Genomic DNA, 19422 nt, shown 5'->3' on the forward strand with positions numbered 1-19422 from the left:
GCCTCCACTTATCAGAACTCTGATTTTCACGAACAATTTGTGCATTACTTACGGCAAACTTCTCAAATGATGTCAGTAAACAAAAATAATAATTTCTATGCTAATTACTTAAATGCGCTGTATTCGCCGAGTTAGTATGTAATAACTTGTAATGTAATCATGAAATAAAAAAAAATAAAAAAAAGTGGTTAGAGAAATGGCACGGTATACCAGAGACCCGTGTTCGAGTCCTGGTCGAACCTGCATTTTTCGCTGAAAATTTCTACGTTTGTATATATTGTTAAAAATCAATTCTCAGATGTTTTCAGCAAATTAACAATATTTTTTAAAATAATGTAATTGCTTTTATTTGGGTACGTGCTAACATAAATTTATTAACCCAGTGATAGCGTACATGATTAGTTTAGTGCAGAAAACCTGGTGTAAATACCTTTTACGGTTTTCATGATATACATTTTCAAATTTTGGGTTGTGCGACTATTGAAATACGGTGTAGTATGCACAATTGCTAGTAGGTAGTTTCCTGGCGCCTGATTTTCAGAGCTGGCGCCTACCTTTCAAGAAAATTTTTCGAGCACTGCGCTAAACCATCAACTTTATGGGGGCTATGATCAGAGACAGCAAAACACATGACTTATTACTAGAGACCGGATGTTTAGGCACTAAAAACATATAAAATAGGCAGGCAAATAAGCACTTATAATTTTCAAAATAGGCAGTAAAATAGGCATTGAAATACAAATAGGCAATTAAAAAGGCAATGAAATTTAACTCAAAATAATGAAGACAGACATAGAAAAAGAAATAGGTGTTTAAATAATATAAAAACGTACCTGTACATTCTTTATAGTTGCTTAAAATAAACCAGGAGCTCATCATTAGAGACAGCAGTCCAATATTGTACTTAAAAAATCACTGCAAACAGGAGTCACGTCAGCCCAAAATTTTCCATTGTATAATGGCTACACACAATAGTCTGACAAAAGAAATTGTTGGCTACTTCCAACCAGTACGCAAATTATTTAAATATACACTTTATCACTGCACACAGGGTTATTTCAGTTAAAAAATTTACACTATATATTCCACACAGCAGTTTGAACTAAGAAACTGTTTAAATGCATTTCAAGCTTGTACTGTACGGTTTGGCAGTCTCTGAATAAGAAGCACTAATTGTGGTTGCCCACACAACAAGGTATTTTTTCAGGTGATCAACCGACAAGTTATGTCTGCAATCGGACAACACATTTTTTAGAATTAAAAAGATCTTTCAATCTCCACAGATGTTACCGGAGTCCTTATTAGCTACAATAACTCGCTAACTGTTATTTTAAATTTCTTTGAAGCATCGGAAACTTATCTTGGGAACAGGAAATTGTATGCACAGAGTTCAGTCATGTCCCAATTTTAAAGAAAATGCCTAAAATAGGCAATATCTGGCATTGATGAAATAATATAGGCAATATCGTATGAAATAGGCAAAATAGGCAAAATTAAATTGCCTTTAAATGAAGCTAATCCCTCCCCCCTGGCCTTCGCAACATTCGTTTTCATCATATCTCTAACAGGAAAGAATAGGCATTTTGCCTAACATCCGGTCTCTACTTATTACTATATACTATGAGTATTGTTAACATTTTTACTAAAAAGAGTTTCAAAAGAAGATGTGCATGAACTAGGAGAGTGGATGGGACATTCGGGTTACAAATGGCTCTAACATGACATTCAGAACGAGATCATTGATATATTAGGGAGATCTGTTTTGCGCTCCGTAGTAGCAGATATTAAAAGTCGGGAATATTTTGCTATTATGGTTGACGAAATTTGTGACATATCCATTCGTGAACAATTTACATTTTGCATTCGAACTGTAAATGAAAATTTTAATTTAATATTTTTGAGGAATTCATGGGCTTTTACGAGATTCCGAACACTGAGGCCAAAACTTAAAAAAAGGAGGGAGTGAGTCATTCATTAATTTATTTCAGTGATCAGAGCCCCCCCCCCAATAATTTTGACAAGTCGGCGCCCCTGCTTGGTGATTAAAACTAGCATTATGAAAGAACCCTCGAAGAGGATAACCAAATTACCTCTAACACTGGTGGAACATTCTTCGTCCGAGTAACTACAGATGGGAGTAGTGGCGTTTTCTGCAATGAAATATATTTTTTTGTCAGTAAGCAAAGAACTGTGTGTGCGTGTAAAATGAATTTAACTAAATATTTTTGCAGTAAGTGACATTTCAAAAAGAGTAACTGTATCGTAATTACTTTTCGAGCTAAATAAATACAATTGGAAACTGGCGTACGCATTGGGGGAGCTGATGGGGCAACTGCCCCCCCTCCCCGAATTTTGAGTAAATCAAAATTTCCAATTGAAAGCAGTAAAGAAATCTGGGAAACAAAAGTGGTAGATACAAACCCACCTTTAAATGACCCAGATTACCATTTAGTCTTTGAATAACTTTTGAAACAGTGAAAAAAAGACAATCACAAAATATTTTACAGTTTAATACAGGGTGTCTGTGTGGCCGGGGTGGCTCAGTCGGTCGGCCAGTCTCGCGGAAGCAGCCGTACGAGCAACATCGTCTCGCGTGGCGCTTGCAGCTTGGTTCGAACGAGGCCGTGTCCTGGTGAGTAGGAAGGAATACTAGTTACGAGTCAAATAGAAGTAATTCGGACTGTTGTGAAATGGAAACACGTCGTGTTAACACGTTAAAATTGTCTTTTTCGAGTGCTCAAAAGAGACCCACGTCAGTGAAGTTACACCGTTGGATTAGTGAAACGCTGGCTCTCACCGAAGACCAGGTGCTAAGCATTGAAATTGACAATTTTCGTAAGTGTGTATACATTAAACTGGTATCACACCTGTTAGGTGAGCAAATAATACGGACGTGTGGACGAATGTTGGTGTTTCGTGATGAGGATGGTGATCATGATGTACGATTGGAATGGGCGGACAGAATATCAACAATGGTGCGACTACATGTCATCCCGATGGAAGTTACGGATGAGGCATTATCTGCGGTACTCATAAAATATGGCGAAATACAGTCTATTGACGACGAGACTTACTCGCAGGAACATATCTATCGTACCCGCACGGGCATAAAAGTGTTGAGGATGGTATTGAAGCAGTCAATACCGTCTTACGTCACGATCCAAGGTGCGAGATATTGGGTCACATATTATGGGCAGCAGCCGTCTTGCAAGATCTGTGACGAATTGACACACGCAGCAGCCACGTGTCCCCAAAGACGACGACGCACTAATCCTAACGTAGCAAGTTCAACCGCAGTCCAAGCGGGCACATCTATGAACAACCAGGAACCCAGCACCTATGCCCAACGTGTCAATCGACCACCAACGCAACTCACTGTCAAAGAAACACAATTGGACTCTCGACCCACAGTGTTGCCAATACCCACCAGAACGAAATTGAGTCAGAAGACAGAGGGTGATGTACCAACAGCGTCAACTGAGAAAGCACCGAAAGAAGATCCTGCAGTGGTAACAATTTCGGGGAACAACGCGACGGACGAAACCATGGAAACTTCACTGTTATGGGCTGATGAAGTGGAACGGGAAGAAACTGTACAAATGGAACTACATGAAGATCTACCAGAGGGTGCCCACCAAATTAAGTGTGAAGACCAGATGAATGTGCATGACAATTCTGATATCCAGCTGACTCCAGATGAAGTCCCAAGTTATGTGAAGCCTGTTGCTGTTTCAAGGGCCCAGTTGAAGGATGCAACCAGAAGGAAGCTACCCATGGAAGGACAGCAGAAGCAGCTGAAGAATCAGAAGCGCAAAAAAAGTTCTCAAAGGGATGCGGAAATCAACCCACCCACCAAGAAGATTGATGACCAACGCCCCCTCTCTCCCTCCCCAGTGCGAATTACCCGGTCCCAAAGTGTTAATAATCTAGGTGCTAGTGTTAGTGCTAGTGAAAAGATAATTCTTCATGAAAATTAATGATGCGTGTGATAGTGTTACTGTTTTTTTGTGTTAATGTTTGGTATAATGTATACAACGAGCTTATTGCCAGTAAGGGGGCTAAAGCGTCCCTGATCAGGATTAGGAATACCCACTTAGCTATGTTTACCTCACTCAGAATAGCCACGATTAACATTAATAAATTGCAAAACCGTAATAAACAAGAGGCGCTGGGTGACTTTTTCATCCAGTCGTCTCTCGATATAGCCTTCCTTCAGGAGGTACAAGTGACCAATTTTGACTTACCCCCATCAATAGTAGTCTATAACAATGCAAATTGTCAGGCAACGGGGACTGCTATTCTAGCGAGAAATACTGTGCCGATCACAAATGTTTCGTGTCATCCAAACGGACGAATTATATGTGCGAAAGTGGCAAATGTTTGGATTTGCAATATATATGCCCCGTCAGGTACTCAACAGAGACAACAGAGAAATAATTTTTTTGCGACAGACGTGGCAGCTGAATTGCAGGGTGCAAAGGAACATATCATATGTGGCGGGGACTTTAATTGCGTATTGCGACCACAAGATCAACGTCCTGGTTTTTACACATCAAATTCTCTTCAAAAATTGGTGTCGGGTTTTAAATTTGTAGACGTTTGGACAGATAAACATTTCGGTAAGAGGGGATATACATACATTAGAGACAATTGTGCGTCCCGTTTGGACCGGTTCTATGTTACCCCGTTACTGCGTCAGAAAGTAACTTCGATTTACCTTACACCTACATGTTTTTCGGACCATCTGGTAGTGGTAATGGCAATTAACATTGATCTTCCCTTAGTGCCTCGGGGATATGGGTATTGGAAATTGAATACGTCAATCCTTTCTGATGACGATTTCAAACGAGCATTTCATGAGCAATGGAGTCTTTGGGAGGCGCACCGCCTTAGACATACTGACATCCTTCGTTGGTGGGACGAGTTCTTAAAACCGGCAATTAAACGATTCTGTTTAGCATACTGTAAAGAGAGGTCTCGTGATTGGAATAATAAATATCAGTTTTATTATCGGGTTTTGCGCGAATTAATAGACGAAGCATCGGCAGGAAGACCGGTCAACACTGATATAAAACGTGTACAGGCTATTCTCTTACGCATGACAGCGCACAAACGTAGGGGTGCTAAAATTCGAAGTAGACTTCCTCAGGTGGACCATGAAGAAGCTGTCTCGATTAGTCACGTGATCCAAGAACGACATAATGCACAACGGAAAATCATCACTGAACTCTCAGATGGTGCGGGTAATAAAATCACAGCACCTAAGGATATACAAGGTAAAATATATGAGCACTTTAGTTTGATGTTTTCGCACAAGCACATGGACAACTCAAATTATGGTACAGTGGTGGATGCCGTGTCGGAGGTACTCTCAGATGAAGATAGAAATAAGTTGGACGCGGATTTCACAATCGAAGAAGTGTATAAAGCGGTGAAAGCGGCAAAGCCATTCTCCGCCCCTGGTGTTGATGGGCTTCCTACAAGTTTATTTCAAACTTTTTGGACGCTAATGGGACAGACCTTAACTGAGTGGGTCAATGCTGTCTTTCAGCAACAGAAAATGGGTAAAACTTCCCAGACCGGAATTATAGTATTAGTACCGAAATGCGCAAAGCCGACAGAAATTACTCATTATCGCCCCATTACTCTCTTGTGCTCAGACTATAAAATTTTCTCACGATGTATGCTTGCACGTTTAATGCCATACTCCACCAATTTGGTGGGTGATATGCAATATGTATATGGTGGAAACAAAAACATTTATGCCGTGCTGCAAACGCTGCGTGAGGTAGTTACTAATCATCACAATACAAAAAGTTCACAAGATGAAGCGATTCTAGCTCTGGATTTCGAACGTGCGTTTGACTCTCTGACCCATAACTATATGTTTCATGTGTTTCAAAAACTTGGAATACGCGGGACATTTCTCGCAGCGTTGCAGGGGCTTTATCACAATGCTGAATCGCGAATACAGATTAATGGTTTTTTGACAAAATCGCTTCGCATAATGACAGGTGTCCGACAGGGAGATCCCCTATCTATGCTAGCGTTCTGTATTTCCCTAAGTCCCCTGCTTACTTCTTTGGAAGCCCAGCTAAAAGGCATTACTATCCTGTCGAAGTCTCTAAAAGTGTTAGCTTATGCGGACGATGTCAGCATCTTAGTTCAGTCACCTGTGGATGTCGATATGGTTCATAAATTAACGACGGCATTTGGCGTGCATTCAGGCCTCCACATTAATGTAAAAAAATCTTGTCTGATGTATTTAAATACCGCCCCATCCAACACACCTGTACAACACTTCCCTGTTGTTAACGCCTTAAAAATTCTTGGGGTAGTTTTTACGCCTTCTCTGCAACAAATGATACACGTAAATTATGATAGAGTGATTGGGAGCGTTAAAGCAGTGTTGCAAATTAATAAGTTTCGAACTATTAGTTTGCAAGCACGTGTCACGTTTGTCAATGTATATGCACTGTCGAAAGTCTGGTTTGTAGCAAAAATAATTCCAATGCGTATGCTAGATGTAGCAAAACTGAAAAGTGCGGTGAACTGGTTTGTGTGGAATGGGCAGTTGTTACGAGTTAAGCACGAGACCTTGTGTTTACATAATACAGGAGGTGGCTTGAATCTTGCTCACGTGCAACATAAGAGCCAGGCGCTCCGCATTCAAGCGGACATCGAGACGATGATTCAGAGGCCGGATAGCATTACCAGTTACGTCCTTCGATACTGCTTGGCTCGTATACCGTTGGAGTCTCCCATAAACGTGACCTCAATTCCCCCCAACCTTAGGTACCTCCGTGATACCTTAGTAGAGATCTGCTATGGCTTGTTACAAACTCCTACCCTGCCTGTTCCAGTGGTGTCGCAAATGTACAGAAGAATGCGTGTAGCGTCTCAACAGGCTGTTAAGATAGTTGCAAGACACCCGGAAGTTCGTTGGCCTGTGGTGTGGAAAAATATACACGCGAGGCATCTCCCAACAAGAATACGATCGGCGTGGTTCGTTATAGTGCATCAAATTCTGCTGACTCGAGTGAAACTCTATGATCTGCACATGGCAGATTCGTCATTATGTGTAATATGTAACGTGCCTGATAGTTTAGTGCATAAGCTCAGTGAATGCTTAATAACTGCTACGTCATGGAAATATGTTGCGAAACTCGTAAGTGTCATTTGTCGTACCAATGAGAAGAATATTACAATTGATCATCTTCTGTTTCCCAATTTTAGTTATTTCCCTAACAAGAAACAGAACAGTGTATTGTGGTTACTGGGGCACTATGCTTGGTTTGCCGCTACTTATCAGCAACTTGACTTTCATGAACAATTTGTGCATTATTTAAGGCTCACATTTCAAAATATGTCGGCAAACAAACAGAACAATGTCTATGCAAATTTTCTAAATGTAATATATCCTAGTTTGTAAAACCTGTATAGTAATCATGAAAAGTTTGTTATAATCAGATGTAAATAGTAAAGGAAATAAAAAAAAAAATAATAAAAAAAAAAAAAGTCGGTAACGCGTCTGACTACCATGCTAAAGGTACCGGGTTCGATCCCCGGCCGGTTCAAATCCGGGAACTTTTCTAACGGTGGAAGCGGCCCCGGCGCCTACCCAGCGTCGAATAACATGGGTACCTGGGGGAAACCCTTGGGGGTAAAGGCGGTCAGGGGCGTGATGCTGATCACATCACCCCCACTCATGACCGGATCAAGAAAGTGTGGGGCGTTACCCCCACACCCCCTATACGCCTTCATGGCGTGGTGCTATGCACAGGGGAGCACTTTACTTTACTTTTTTTTTACAGGGTGTCTCATAAGTAATAGCGCAAACTGACACAGGTGAAAGTACACGATAATAGAAGCAAAAAAGTCTCAGTAAACATGGATCTGCAAACGAGCAGTTTTCGAGATAATCACGAATGTGTGATTACAAGCCGCCACTGACTTCATTGTTTGTAAACGTCGTCCTAGTTGGTAAAATGCTAATAATACAGTAAGAAAAGTGACTCCCACAATACGATTTGACTGTGTACTGTACTTATTGTATCCATCCTGTTTGATTACAACGCCAGCTCTCGGAAATCTGTTTTGCAAACAAAGAGCAAACCTCGGAACGCGCAAGGAGTAAAGCACTCGGTATTTACAAAATGCAATCAATGACGGCTTGTACCCACACATTCGAACACATTATTAGCATTTTACCAACTTGAACGACGTTTACAAACAATGAAGTCAGTGGCAGCTTGTAATCACACATTCGCGATTATCTCGAAAACGGCTCCTTTGCAGACCCATGTTTACGAAGACTTTTTTTGCTTCTATTATCGTGTACTTTCACCTGTGTCAGTTTGCGCTATTACTTTTCAGACACCCTGTATAACTCCCACCCCTTAGAACGCAGCTATGTAATATCCACCAGCCACCTCCGAAGAAACGCTAGTGCCCATGGGCGTATCCAGCGGGGGGCAAGGGCGGCGCTTACCCCATGGAAAACGAGCGGTCAAATAATTCATTGCCCTTTCAAATAATTCAAAGCAAGCATTCCCTTTCCTGTGAACTTGTTGTTGCCTCTTGCGGTAAAAATCTTGATTTGGATTATTTTAGTTCGTATTTCTGTCACTTTTTATCCATTTCTCATATCTAGCAAGATATTGAGGAAATCTGAACGTTGAACTTACTTTTCTCATTATAATTGCCTCTACAATTGACCACACAACGCTTACCGTACTTCTTGTACATTTACTTATATTTACACTTCACTTAAACTCCGTTACAGCTCTTAAAATTGCATTACAGACCGCCTTCAATTTTTTTTTTATTTGGACGTATATCATGTCAATTTTAGATTTATCCCTGTTCATTGCACTGTGTCAGGGTGTGGAAATAAGGTCCACATCCGCACATTCCCGATCTCGGCCATAGTGGAGGTGATATGGTCGTTACCACACTCCAGCTACCTTTACCCTACGAATTGCTTCCAGGCATGATGAGTATGACTGATGAATTTAGGTAAAAACATAAGTAAAGTGATCCCCTGTGCTTAGAACCACGCCATGAAGGCGTATAGGGGGTGTGGGGATAACGCCCCACACTTTCTTGATTAGGTCGTGAGTGGGGGTGATGTGATCAGCATCACTCCCCTGACCGCCTTTACACCCCCCCCCCAGGTACCCATGTCATTCGAATCTGGGTGGGGTGCGGGGTCGCTTCCAACGTTAAAAAAGTTCCCGGATTTGAACCGGCCGGGGAAGAACGATATCGGAAATTTGATATTGCGATATATCGTCACAGACGATACGATACGATATTTTTTCCGTATCGTGATATCGGAGATATCGTCTCCACGATATATATATATACACACATACATATATATATATATATATCAGTGGCGGTCCCTCCATGGAACAGAGGGAACAGGCTGTTCCCTTCTACTTATCGCCCTTTTTAGCTATTTAAATTATCTATAATTTCTTCCGAAATCAACACGCCGAAGAAAAACTTTCACCGTGACTGGACGTTTGTTTACTTCACCTACCCTCGTCGTCCCATCCTTTGCTGTCTGTTGCCGAGTATTTCCGACCACGCTCGAAGATAAACGATCCTCATGGTGCCGCGGAAGCTGAACTCTCTATAGATCGACCACAAGGAAAAAAACCTTCGGACCAAAAGTCCCCGCGCAGCTTTCCCTTCTTCCCTCCACCTCGGGCCATAGGGAAGCATGGTCCACTCTCCCCCTCCCCTACTCGCGGGGGTACGGTGCACAGGAGTTGGGGGTCTGCGCAGGTTGCTTTGCTCGTGGTTCCACTATAGCTGTTCCCTACGAGAGACATAGTGTTGCCCACGAGACGAGACTTTGGCCTGTCTCGTCTCGAAAATATTCGTTTGTCTTATGACACATGGTCAATCTCGTCTCGTCTCGAATTTTTAAAAGCCTGTCCCGTCTCGTCCCGTGGGCAACACTAGAGAGACATAGCGAATTCGTTTTCCTTCGAGTTTTTGCTATGTGCTAAATATTAATTGCATCGTAGTGATGGTTTTGAGTGTAGTAAGTCTATAGTTTCCTAATCTCATTGCAAAATTGCGTCTGTCATTCATAACGAACTGGAAAAATCTTCTACAGTCTAAGCGTCTGCTAAATGCCTTGGCTAAACGCTGCGAAATAGCTTCCGAGGGAACAGCTCGCATCCACCTGTTCCACCAGCCCCAAGACGCACGCAGCGGCAGGACAAAGCGAATGTTGCGAGTGTTGTATGATCGACCGGCTGAAGACGAAAGATTTTAGTTCATTGAACTTTACAGAAAAGACAGCAAACCAACACCTATCCTAACCGAATTAAAAACTAAAACTAAATCGTACACAAGGCATTTTCAAACAAGTTACTACAACTCTGTAACTGTATACTCTTCCAGTGGCAAATTATTGTTGTCCTTGTTTGTTTCCGAGAAGGGAGTTTGGAACAGTTCGGGTTTTGTCACAATTTCTACAAATCTAGTGGACGCATGGACGTCCCCAGGATTTTTTCCAGGGAAAGCAAAGGAAGGCATTTTTTCCAGGGGGGGCAAGCAAGGTACCTTTTCCCCAATAATAGTGTTGTACCCGCAAAAAAAAACATTGCTTAAATTTGAATTCATCATATTCATGCAATAATTAACACATATTATTGTGGCTGAAATGAAATTATATGTGACAAATATATAATTTTTGGTTGACTTTCATTTTCCGGGGGGGGGGGACACGGCCCCCCCCTTGCCCCCTTCCGGACGCCCATGAGTGGACGTCATGAAAAAACTCGGCCATCTGATTGCCATTATTGCATTGAGGACGTTTGAATTACAATGCTCAACTATAAAAAAAATGTCAACTTAATCTACAAATAGAGAGATGAAACCGGTTTCGACAAAACATTTTTTTTCTCTGATCACTCATAAATTGCTTTTATTAATGTTTCCTACGTTGCGCATCAACAATTTTGTTTTTAATGTTTTCTTTACATTATATCATATTTGCTTTAACATTGGTATTTTCATAATTTTAACGTGCTTCATGTATGTGACTTCTGAAATTTTTTAGCATATGTTTCGTATGTTTATTTCGTTCATTTCAACAAGGGTTGAATTTTCATTGGTCTACTGTATTATATTACGATAGGTATGGGAGGGGAGGGGGCAAGTGCATGTCACCTGTTCTCCTGCCTATTTTAGCACCGCACGCCACTGATATATATATATATAGCCAAAATATCATGACGATATATCACCCACGATATATATCGCTAGAATATCGTGACGATGTATCGTCTAGTTGATATCACCTGATCGATATTTTTTCAATATCGCGACATATCATCTAGATGACATATCGCCCAACACTAGTGATGATACGATGAAATTGATGAAGGGACATCACAACGAACTCCCATGCCCAGGGGATTCGAACCCGGGACTCACTCACTTGGAAGATGCAGAGGAACGCATCCGCAGAGTATCGCAGTGAAGTTGGCCTCGCATTCCATCTGGCAGTTCTGCTGGGTGTAGAAACGGTAGAACATCAAATGTCGCTCGTCGCTGAAGTAGCACAGTCTTTTGTTCGGGTGGATGCTTCGGATGCCGCGGGTGGCCTGCATGAGGCGAGGTTTCACTGCGATGGCCGTCTTGGTTTCTGGAGCGATCAAAACTCCCACTTGTGATACGAGAGGAGTCTCCACTGGACTGTGCAGTGACATCTGTTGGAGGAAAAGTCAATTATTTTTCTATGTAGTGCCTTCTTAATAATAATTATGGATTTGGTTTATTTTACTTCACTTTTCTGCCACTTTTGGCTATTCGTGAAGATTAGGATGAGTGATGATATGATGAAATTGTAGGGGCACTCACAAAAACATCCATGCCCAGGCCGGGAATCGAACACGGAACTTCTGGCGTCGTAGTGTATTGAGATAACCATTCCGTAATAATAACGTATGTTGTCCCACTTTGGGTTCTTTTCTTTCAATTTCTGATGAATCACGTGATCATGATTCTTAGCGGACACGTGATGGGAAGTTTCACTTCTTGCATGGAAATTTGGACTGCATTTTTAGCGAGCAGGCAGATTGGAAATATATTAACTTATTTATTCACCCCAGATCATGCCATAATTCCCATAAAGTATTTACCATATTACAGCGGCTCTACTACCATCCTATTACTGAAAGCCACTTTCTTAGCTTTACTGAACACTTGACTCGATCTCCCCTCTCCATTTCCCCCCTTTTATTCACGTAACTGATTAAATATGGTGACTTGAAACCAGCTAAAGTAAATGGAGTAGTAAGGAAATATAATTCTGATTCCTCTCCCCCCGCCTCATCGCACTTATTGCAGCATGGTGCCAAGAGAAAATATATGTGTGTTGAATTCCATATTATTTTAAGGACAAGGCATCCCCTCAAAAATGTTGATGCTGCGGTCTGCGCCACTATCCCCTGTCCCCCCCGTGGGCACTCCTGCAAATCTCCAATTATAGAAGGTAACATCATTACATTTCCATTTACAAGTACACACACATACAAATGTCACAAGTGCACATATGGTACGCTTCAGTGGCGGCGATTGGGTCCCAAAACCGGGAGGGCAAGGTGCCAAAACTGGATGGGAAAAAAAAGTATGTTTCCCTTTGTAGATAAGGTTTAGCACAGTGCGGGGGCAGAAGTGGCTAAAAGTGGGGGGAGGGTATCTGCCCCCTCGCCCCCCTAATCGCCGCCACTGATACGCTTCTTGTACATACGGTAAACAAGAATTGAATCGTGTTACATTCCTTTCACTAGCCTCCATAAAATCAAGCAGGTGTAACCGCTGCCTTACCTTGAAACCCAAGTCCCCATGCGAACAAAGATTGTTGTACTCGTCTAGATGAACATCCAACACGAATACCAGACCGTAGTTCACACCTTCACCGATAGATCGAGCTGGCGTAGTTGCAGGTCCTCCTTCCGGGTAGCCATTTTCTGGTGTCCATCCACGCCATTGCAGTTCGGGAACAATTGAATCATTTCTACCAAGGCAAAAACATCAAGGGAACAGAAACATAATTTTACAACGTATGCCATTTCGGAGGGGGCCGTAGCCCCATCAGCTCCACCCTACGTGCGCCATTGGCGCGTATGAAGGGAAACGACAGAACAAACAACGTAATGTAACGTGTTTGATCGACCGCCGAATGAAACCAAATCATCCTGTTTTTTTTTTTGGGGGGGGGGCGTGTACAAATTCGCCAAAAATGTAGTGTCGTGCCCTCTTTATACAACTTGGCCAAGATAAGAAAGCACTCTGGCGCTGTCATCGAATTTTCAACCGCGGGCAATGCAATCAGCTGCTTGCCATTAAACCTTGCCCCTGCTCTGCCAGAAATGTGCGGCGTTCTTCAACACATTGTCGTCCCGTCGTGTTAATATCTTGAAAACCATAGTTCTCCTGTTTTGATATTAACATTTGCATATTTCATTTAAGAAAAAGTCTCAGAAAATTGTGGGTGGGGAAGAGAAGAGAGATTTTCGTTAAATAAAATTTAGCCTGCGTCACTTCTTGTATTTCTGGAATTTTAGAAACTCGTAGAAACCTTTATTCTTTTGATTTGGCGGTAGAATATGAAAACATGAAGTCCTCTATCGAATACGCACGAACTGAACATTATTTGTTATCGAAATGGTGATTGTAACTGGTCCCTCAGCGATTGAAGTTGTATCTGTTTCCTGTCCCCCCTCCTCCCACAAATTTCTGGCGACGTCTAAGACTAGAGGCATGCCTATTTCTTTTTTGGTGAATACACGAAATGCAAAATAACATACTGTAATGTTCATTTTTCATGTTTTTGAAAGTTGTAAGTTGCATTTTTCTACCATATCTTGTCACGCAATGATGCGAAATGAACTTTTAAGCAAGAAATTTAGAACTTATTTACCGACGCGACTTCCTTAATTATCCTATGCAAATCACTGAAAATGGATTAATTCTGCTGTAAATATTTGAGGAGCAAAATTGACTAATAAAGTGTGAATAAAGTTGATTAATTGATTTGGTCACTTTTGGCTAATCGCGAAGATTAAGATGAGTGATGATATGATGAATGGACACTCTCAAACACCCATGCCCAGGCCTGGATTCGAACCCAGGACCTCTGGGGTCGTAGTGCGATGTGCTAACAGCTCCGCCACGGAAGCCGGCACAGGAATATACTTATTACTCTGATGAATACATAATATTCAATTATAAGGGGAATGTTTCTTTTGTGTAATCAGTGTGGCTTTTAAATCAAATTTAGGATTTTTGAAAGCATTTTAACACCGAAATGCAATTTTTTTATACCGCTTTTGATCCCGAAATGTACTCAGTTTTTGTACCTAAATTTTGAGGTTTTATTCACTATAAATATGTGACCCCATCTGTGACGTTTCAGTATTGCAAAATTAATAATACGGTCATGTGGTCTACTATTTAATAATTAAAGGAATATTCTCAGTATATGTAATAAGGTCATCCAATTCTGTCTACCTCATTACACGTAATAAACAAATCAATAGCAGAGAATATTGTTCCGACGCATATTAATGTATATGTGGAAGAACGATATTGAATATTCAACCTTCAACCGTTAATATTGAACAGGAATTGTGAAACGTTTTTGTTTTTACGTACCAGAGGCTTACAAATTACCACAGTTTATGTAATCATTAAAATTCAATATTTGTCTGGTTTGTTTACAATGTAATCTAGCAAACAATAGCAGAAAAGAAACGGCGTTACTAATTTTCAAACCTTCTCTTGTGTTTGTTATTTTTCTTCCTCTATACCCGGGATGAGAATGGATGATGATTAGATCAGATTGATGATGATTGATGACACAAGAACATGCAGGTAAACACGTCAACACGTGCTCTGTCTTCGAGGCGACTCTATACCTGTCATATCAAATTTTGCGACACGCTAACCACTCCACCTTTAAAGCATTACGATTTAATAGACAAAAGAATGTACATACAACTATTGGAAAGGATTCGAATCTTAAACTCCTAGGTAAACTCCTAGGTAAACACGTCAACACGTGCTCTGTCTTCGAGGCGACTCTATACCTGTCATATCAAATTTTGCGACACGCTAACCACTCCACCTTTAAAGCATTACGATTTAATAGACAAAAGAATGTACATACAACTATTGGAAAGGATTCGAATCTTAAACTCCTAGTTTTGAAGGTTACTAAAAAAAAAACTTTGGAGGTAACCAATGGACAGAATTTTTGCTTCTGCAGTAACACCGAAAAAAAGTTCATTCTTGGCACAAAGTGGTTGTATATGACAAACTAATATGCTGAACACATTCGCAAAACAATACGAATTTGGTATTTTACATGATTTTAAGTGTTTCTCTGGAGTTAACACCACTTTTTTTTTTTCGCAGGTGGTCTATGTAGCGGGCGTTACATATTTCCGAAATCTCGTTCTTGGTGTAGGGTTATATTTTGTACAAATAATATTTTGCTCTATTATTTCGAATTTCTGTTGTTCAGAAGTATTTGAAAACGTCATCATTGATTGGCTCAAATTCATTTCTCGTGTGCATGTTTATTTGTTCCTATTTTGACTATTACAGATTATGGCTTACAATTAAAAAAAGTTACTTGTGAATGTAATTTTAACATTTTCAGTCTTTCATAGTTATTAATCTTGCAATGAAGGGACAAAATCTAACATGCTTTCTGTTGAATGCAATGCAAGGAATAGGAAAGTAGATTCCACGTGGGAAAATAATGATTTATTTGATAATCTTTCTTGTATAATTGGCTTTGACGTCACAAGCAATTATATGTTTTGAAATTGTCACTCAGGTTCTACAGTGAGTACTAAAAGCTAAGAATAAGTATAGATTAAAATAGATTACGATAATTATGTTATCACTTTATGCTGAGAACGTGTTGTAAAATGAAATTTTGTTGAAAATAACACCGCCAAAAAGGTCCATACCAACAGACAGCGGAAAACTGCAGCATTTGTAAGGAAGCAATAATCAGAAAATTTCGTATAGGTAATGTTTAAATCAGGAACAATATTTTCGTGATAAGACACTCTCTGAGATCTTTAAATATAACATTTTGACAAGACCAGCTGAAATTTTCTTACATCAAATGAACAAGTGCACGTGTTCATGTTCTCTGTGTCCTCTCTTCGCCGCTACTGCACCCACCCCACCCGCTACCTCCCACTTTGGGTCTCATGTCTTGCTATCTCTCGACACACCTGTGACCTATCCTAGAAAATTCCTAGACACCAATGATCAAATTCATGCACTTTTAAATCATGAGGCGTGGTCAATTTGTTGTAATTGAGATTGCTTGGGATTTTTGATACTGTACTTGGCTTATATACACACAAACTAATGTTCTTGAGATTCGTTCTGTCTCTGTTTTCAGGGCAGTATATTGTGTTATGCGACTGATTGATTTTTTAATTATTGGCACATCAGCACATAGGCTATTTTTGCCCGTCACACAATACGGGTATAAGCCCCTTACTCGTAATACAAAACTGACACTTGCAGTTTCTCTGAGCTTTGGCTTGCCTGTTGGTGAAGAGGATGTCCTTTGGCATCAGGTTGAAGCTACAGCAGAGACCTTCATCAGTGATCAGATTGGTGAAGAGTTCTTCACAGTTCCTCGGTTTCTTCATCAATTCGCACAAGACCAGCATGCTCCGACACGGTTGGGCGTTCTGTGCGTCAAAATGACAAAAACATTGTGAAAATTTCTCATTAGTGACTGCCGGTACGTCACATAACAAGATATGATTCCCGGAGAAAGTAAATTGGTTGAAGAGGATAAGAATGTATAATATGAAGGCAGTTGAAGGGAGATTTCAGACCGAAGCGACACGTAACTCGTAAGTCAATCAGCAGCAACGTTTCGCAGCCGCATGACAGGCAGCACAAGTTTGCGTTCGATTAGTTAAATCCTCAAGCGACATGTGTAGACTGTGGGTTCGGTGTGAAATCTCTATTGGTTAGCTTTCAGATCGAAGCGACAGGCGACAAGTGACATTCGACATTGGGGTTTTACACCGAAGAGACAAGCGACACGGGCCCCTTCAGTTTATAAGAAAGGAACAAGACCAAGCTACACAATATTTTTATTTGTTTTAGTTTAACGTCGTAGTTCTGTCACTTTTGGCTAATCGCGACGACGGGGATGAATGGTGATAAGGTGAACTGGATAAAGGAAAAATCGCAAACATACATGAGACTCAACACAGCCCAACAGAGTATTACACTGATTGTGAGTACATGCGCCAGAGCTTGGTTAGCCTGTAACACTCAGTTACCGGAGTGTACTAAGTGGAAGTGAGATTGACTTTTGGGTATCTCTGAAAAGGTCACCCCACTACACTTCGCGACACGATTGAAAAATCGGTCCAGTCCATGCGCGTAGGTTCTCGTGTCGCTTCGGTACGAAATGTTGAATTTATTTCCGAAGGTTCGTTTTCAAATTACATGTGTCGCTTCGATCCGAAGTTCCCTAAAACAACAATACTGTGGCGTGATCATGAGGGGGTCGGTGCGGTTTAAATTAACACCAAATAAAAAAAATATTGCCTGTCAATAGGAGGATCTGTCTCTTTTCGACCCATCACTGGTCAGTGGTCTGTCCAAGAATTTCATAAGCGGGCTTATGTCTTCATTTTTTAGTAATTAATTTCTATATTTTGCCAACTTTTCTTGTTCCTTCCTTTCTTAGGAATGCTGGACCAAGAAAAGGAGGACATGACCCACACTTTGCTCTTGAACACGCCACTGTCACTGGTGCATATCATGCTCAAAATACGTCATACCCTTCGCAGCCCTTTGGTTAGCTCACGTCCATACGTACTGCGACAGCACAGACCAAGGCCATACAGTCTGTTAACTCTTCTTTCTCTCAAAAATGTTATGTATTTGCTGTGCACTTTGGAGGAGAGGTTTCGGCAGGGTTGTTAGGGGTTCAGGAACCCATAAATTCTAATTGGTTCTATTGGGTTCTGCTGCAGGACCGGAACATTTTTCCTCGGAGAATTTAAATTCGGTACAAGTTGTATATTGTTAATTGAAAAAAGGTTCCTGGACCGTATTCAGCCAGAATAAAGGTTCCTGGATCGTATTCAAATTCAGCCGGAAAAAAGGTTCCTAGATCGTAATTAAATTCATCCGAAAGAAAAAGGTTCCTGGACCGCATTTAAATTGATCCGGAAAAAACGTTCCTGGACCGTATTTATATTGATCCGGAAAAAAAGGTTCATGGACAGTATTTAGATTCAGCCGGAAAAGAAGATTCCACGACCGTATTTAAATTGATCTGGAAGAAACGTTCCACCGAATTGAAATACATTACAGATAAAAACGTTCTTTACTGTCCAGAACCCATTTACGCTTGCTGATTTACCCTCCCGGACCGGAATTAAATTTATTTAAAATTCCTGGACCTTTACAAACTCTGGGTTGCGCACCCATGCCCACTTTCCTCGGTACGCCCTTACATCTCACTCTAGTTGTTGGGGTTTACCTAAATGAAGAAATTCGTGTGTTACAGTAAAGATGTCCTGCTGACAAGCAAATGCCTTTTTACTGGAAAAAGTCGCCTCCTAGGCTGAACTCGTTGCTGGTTATCTCAAGAGGTAGGCGAAAAGGTTTCTGGGTTCGAATCCCGGTCTGGGCATGAGTCTCACTTTAGTAAAATTTTAGTTAATACTTATTGTCGCGATTAGCTCAAAGGTTTGATTGATTTATTTTTTATTTTACTTCGCGTTTTGTGCCTCTTGGCTAATTTGCGAAGATGGGGATGAGTGATGAAATGATGAAAGGACATTCACAGACAACCATGCCCGAGCGGGATTCGAACCCGGGACCCCTGGCGTCGCAGCGCGATGTGCTAACCACTCAGTCACAGGGTCCGGCTAGCTCAAAGGTGCAGATAAGTGAGGGAGATTATTATGCGAAAAATTAAAGTTACGTTCAGAATGACGTTTTCAGGCAATTTAAATTCTCACATTTTGCTCAATGAAGATAATCACGCCCCCACTCACCTACCTTCTCTAGAAACTCCAAGTATTGCTTCTCATGTATATCGTTGAAATGTTTGGACTGATTTGCCACATTTAGTTGGCACACTGTGTTGAATATCTCAAGCTGTCTCCTGAAAATAATAATAGCACTTATTTAAGCATTTTATGGAATATTGTTAATAAAATAATATAATATATTTTACCTATGTCTTGAACCAGTGCGTAAAAATTGAATTTGTTAGAGAGAGAGAGAGAGAGAGAGAGAGAGAGAGAGAGAGAGAGAGATGGAGAAATACTCATCGGAATGCGTGTAATATAAAGTGCACTGCTTTTCTGCTTACGTATTGAA

At 40.9% G+C, this 19422-nt stretch overlaps 1 protein-coding gene across 1 annotated transcript in view; it reads right to left on the minus strand.

Annotated features, from left to right (window-relative positions):
• The window catches only part of LOC145983996 (pickpocket protein 28-like), a 46893-nt gene that overhangs the window by 16038 nt on the left and 11433 nt on the right, over positions 1 to 19422 (minus strand). Inside the window, exons 4-7 of the mRNA XM_083117272.1 lie at positions 19099 to 19204; positions 16606 to 16754; positions 12856 to 13045; positions 11461 to 11735 (exon numbers count right to left, since the gene is read on the minus strand). Of these exons, the coding sequence (XP_082973398.1) occupies positions 11461 to 11735; positions 12856 to 13045; positions 16606 to 16754; positions 19099 to 19204 (720 nt within the window). The remainder of the gene's footprint in view (positions 1 to 11460; positions 11736 to 12855; positions 13046 to 16605; positions 16755 to 19098; positions 19205 to 19422) is intronic.

The sequence above is a fragment of the Lepisma saccharinum genome, chromosome 1 (genome assembly GCF_977018435.1).
Source record: "Lepisma saccharinum chromosome 1, izLepSacc3.1, whole genome shotgun sequence".
Taxonomy (NCBI): Eukaryota; Metazoa; Arthropoda; class Insecta; order Zygentoma; family Lepismatidae; genus Lepisma; species Lepisma saccharinum.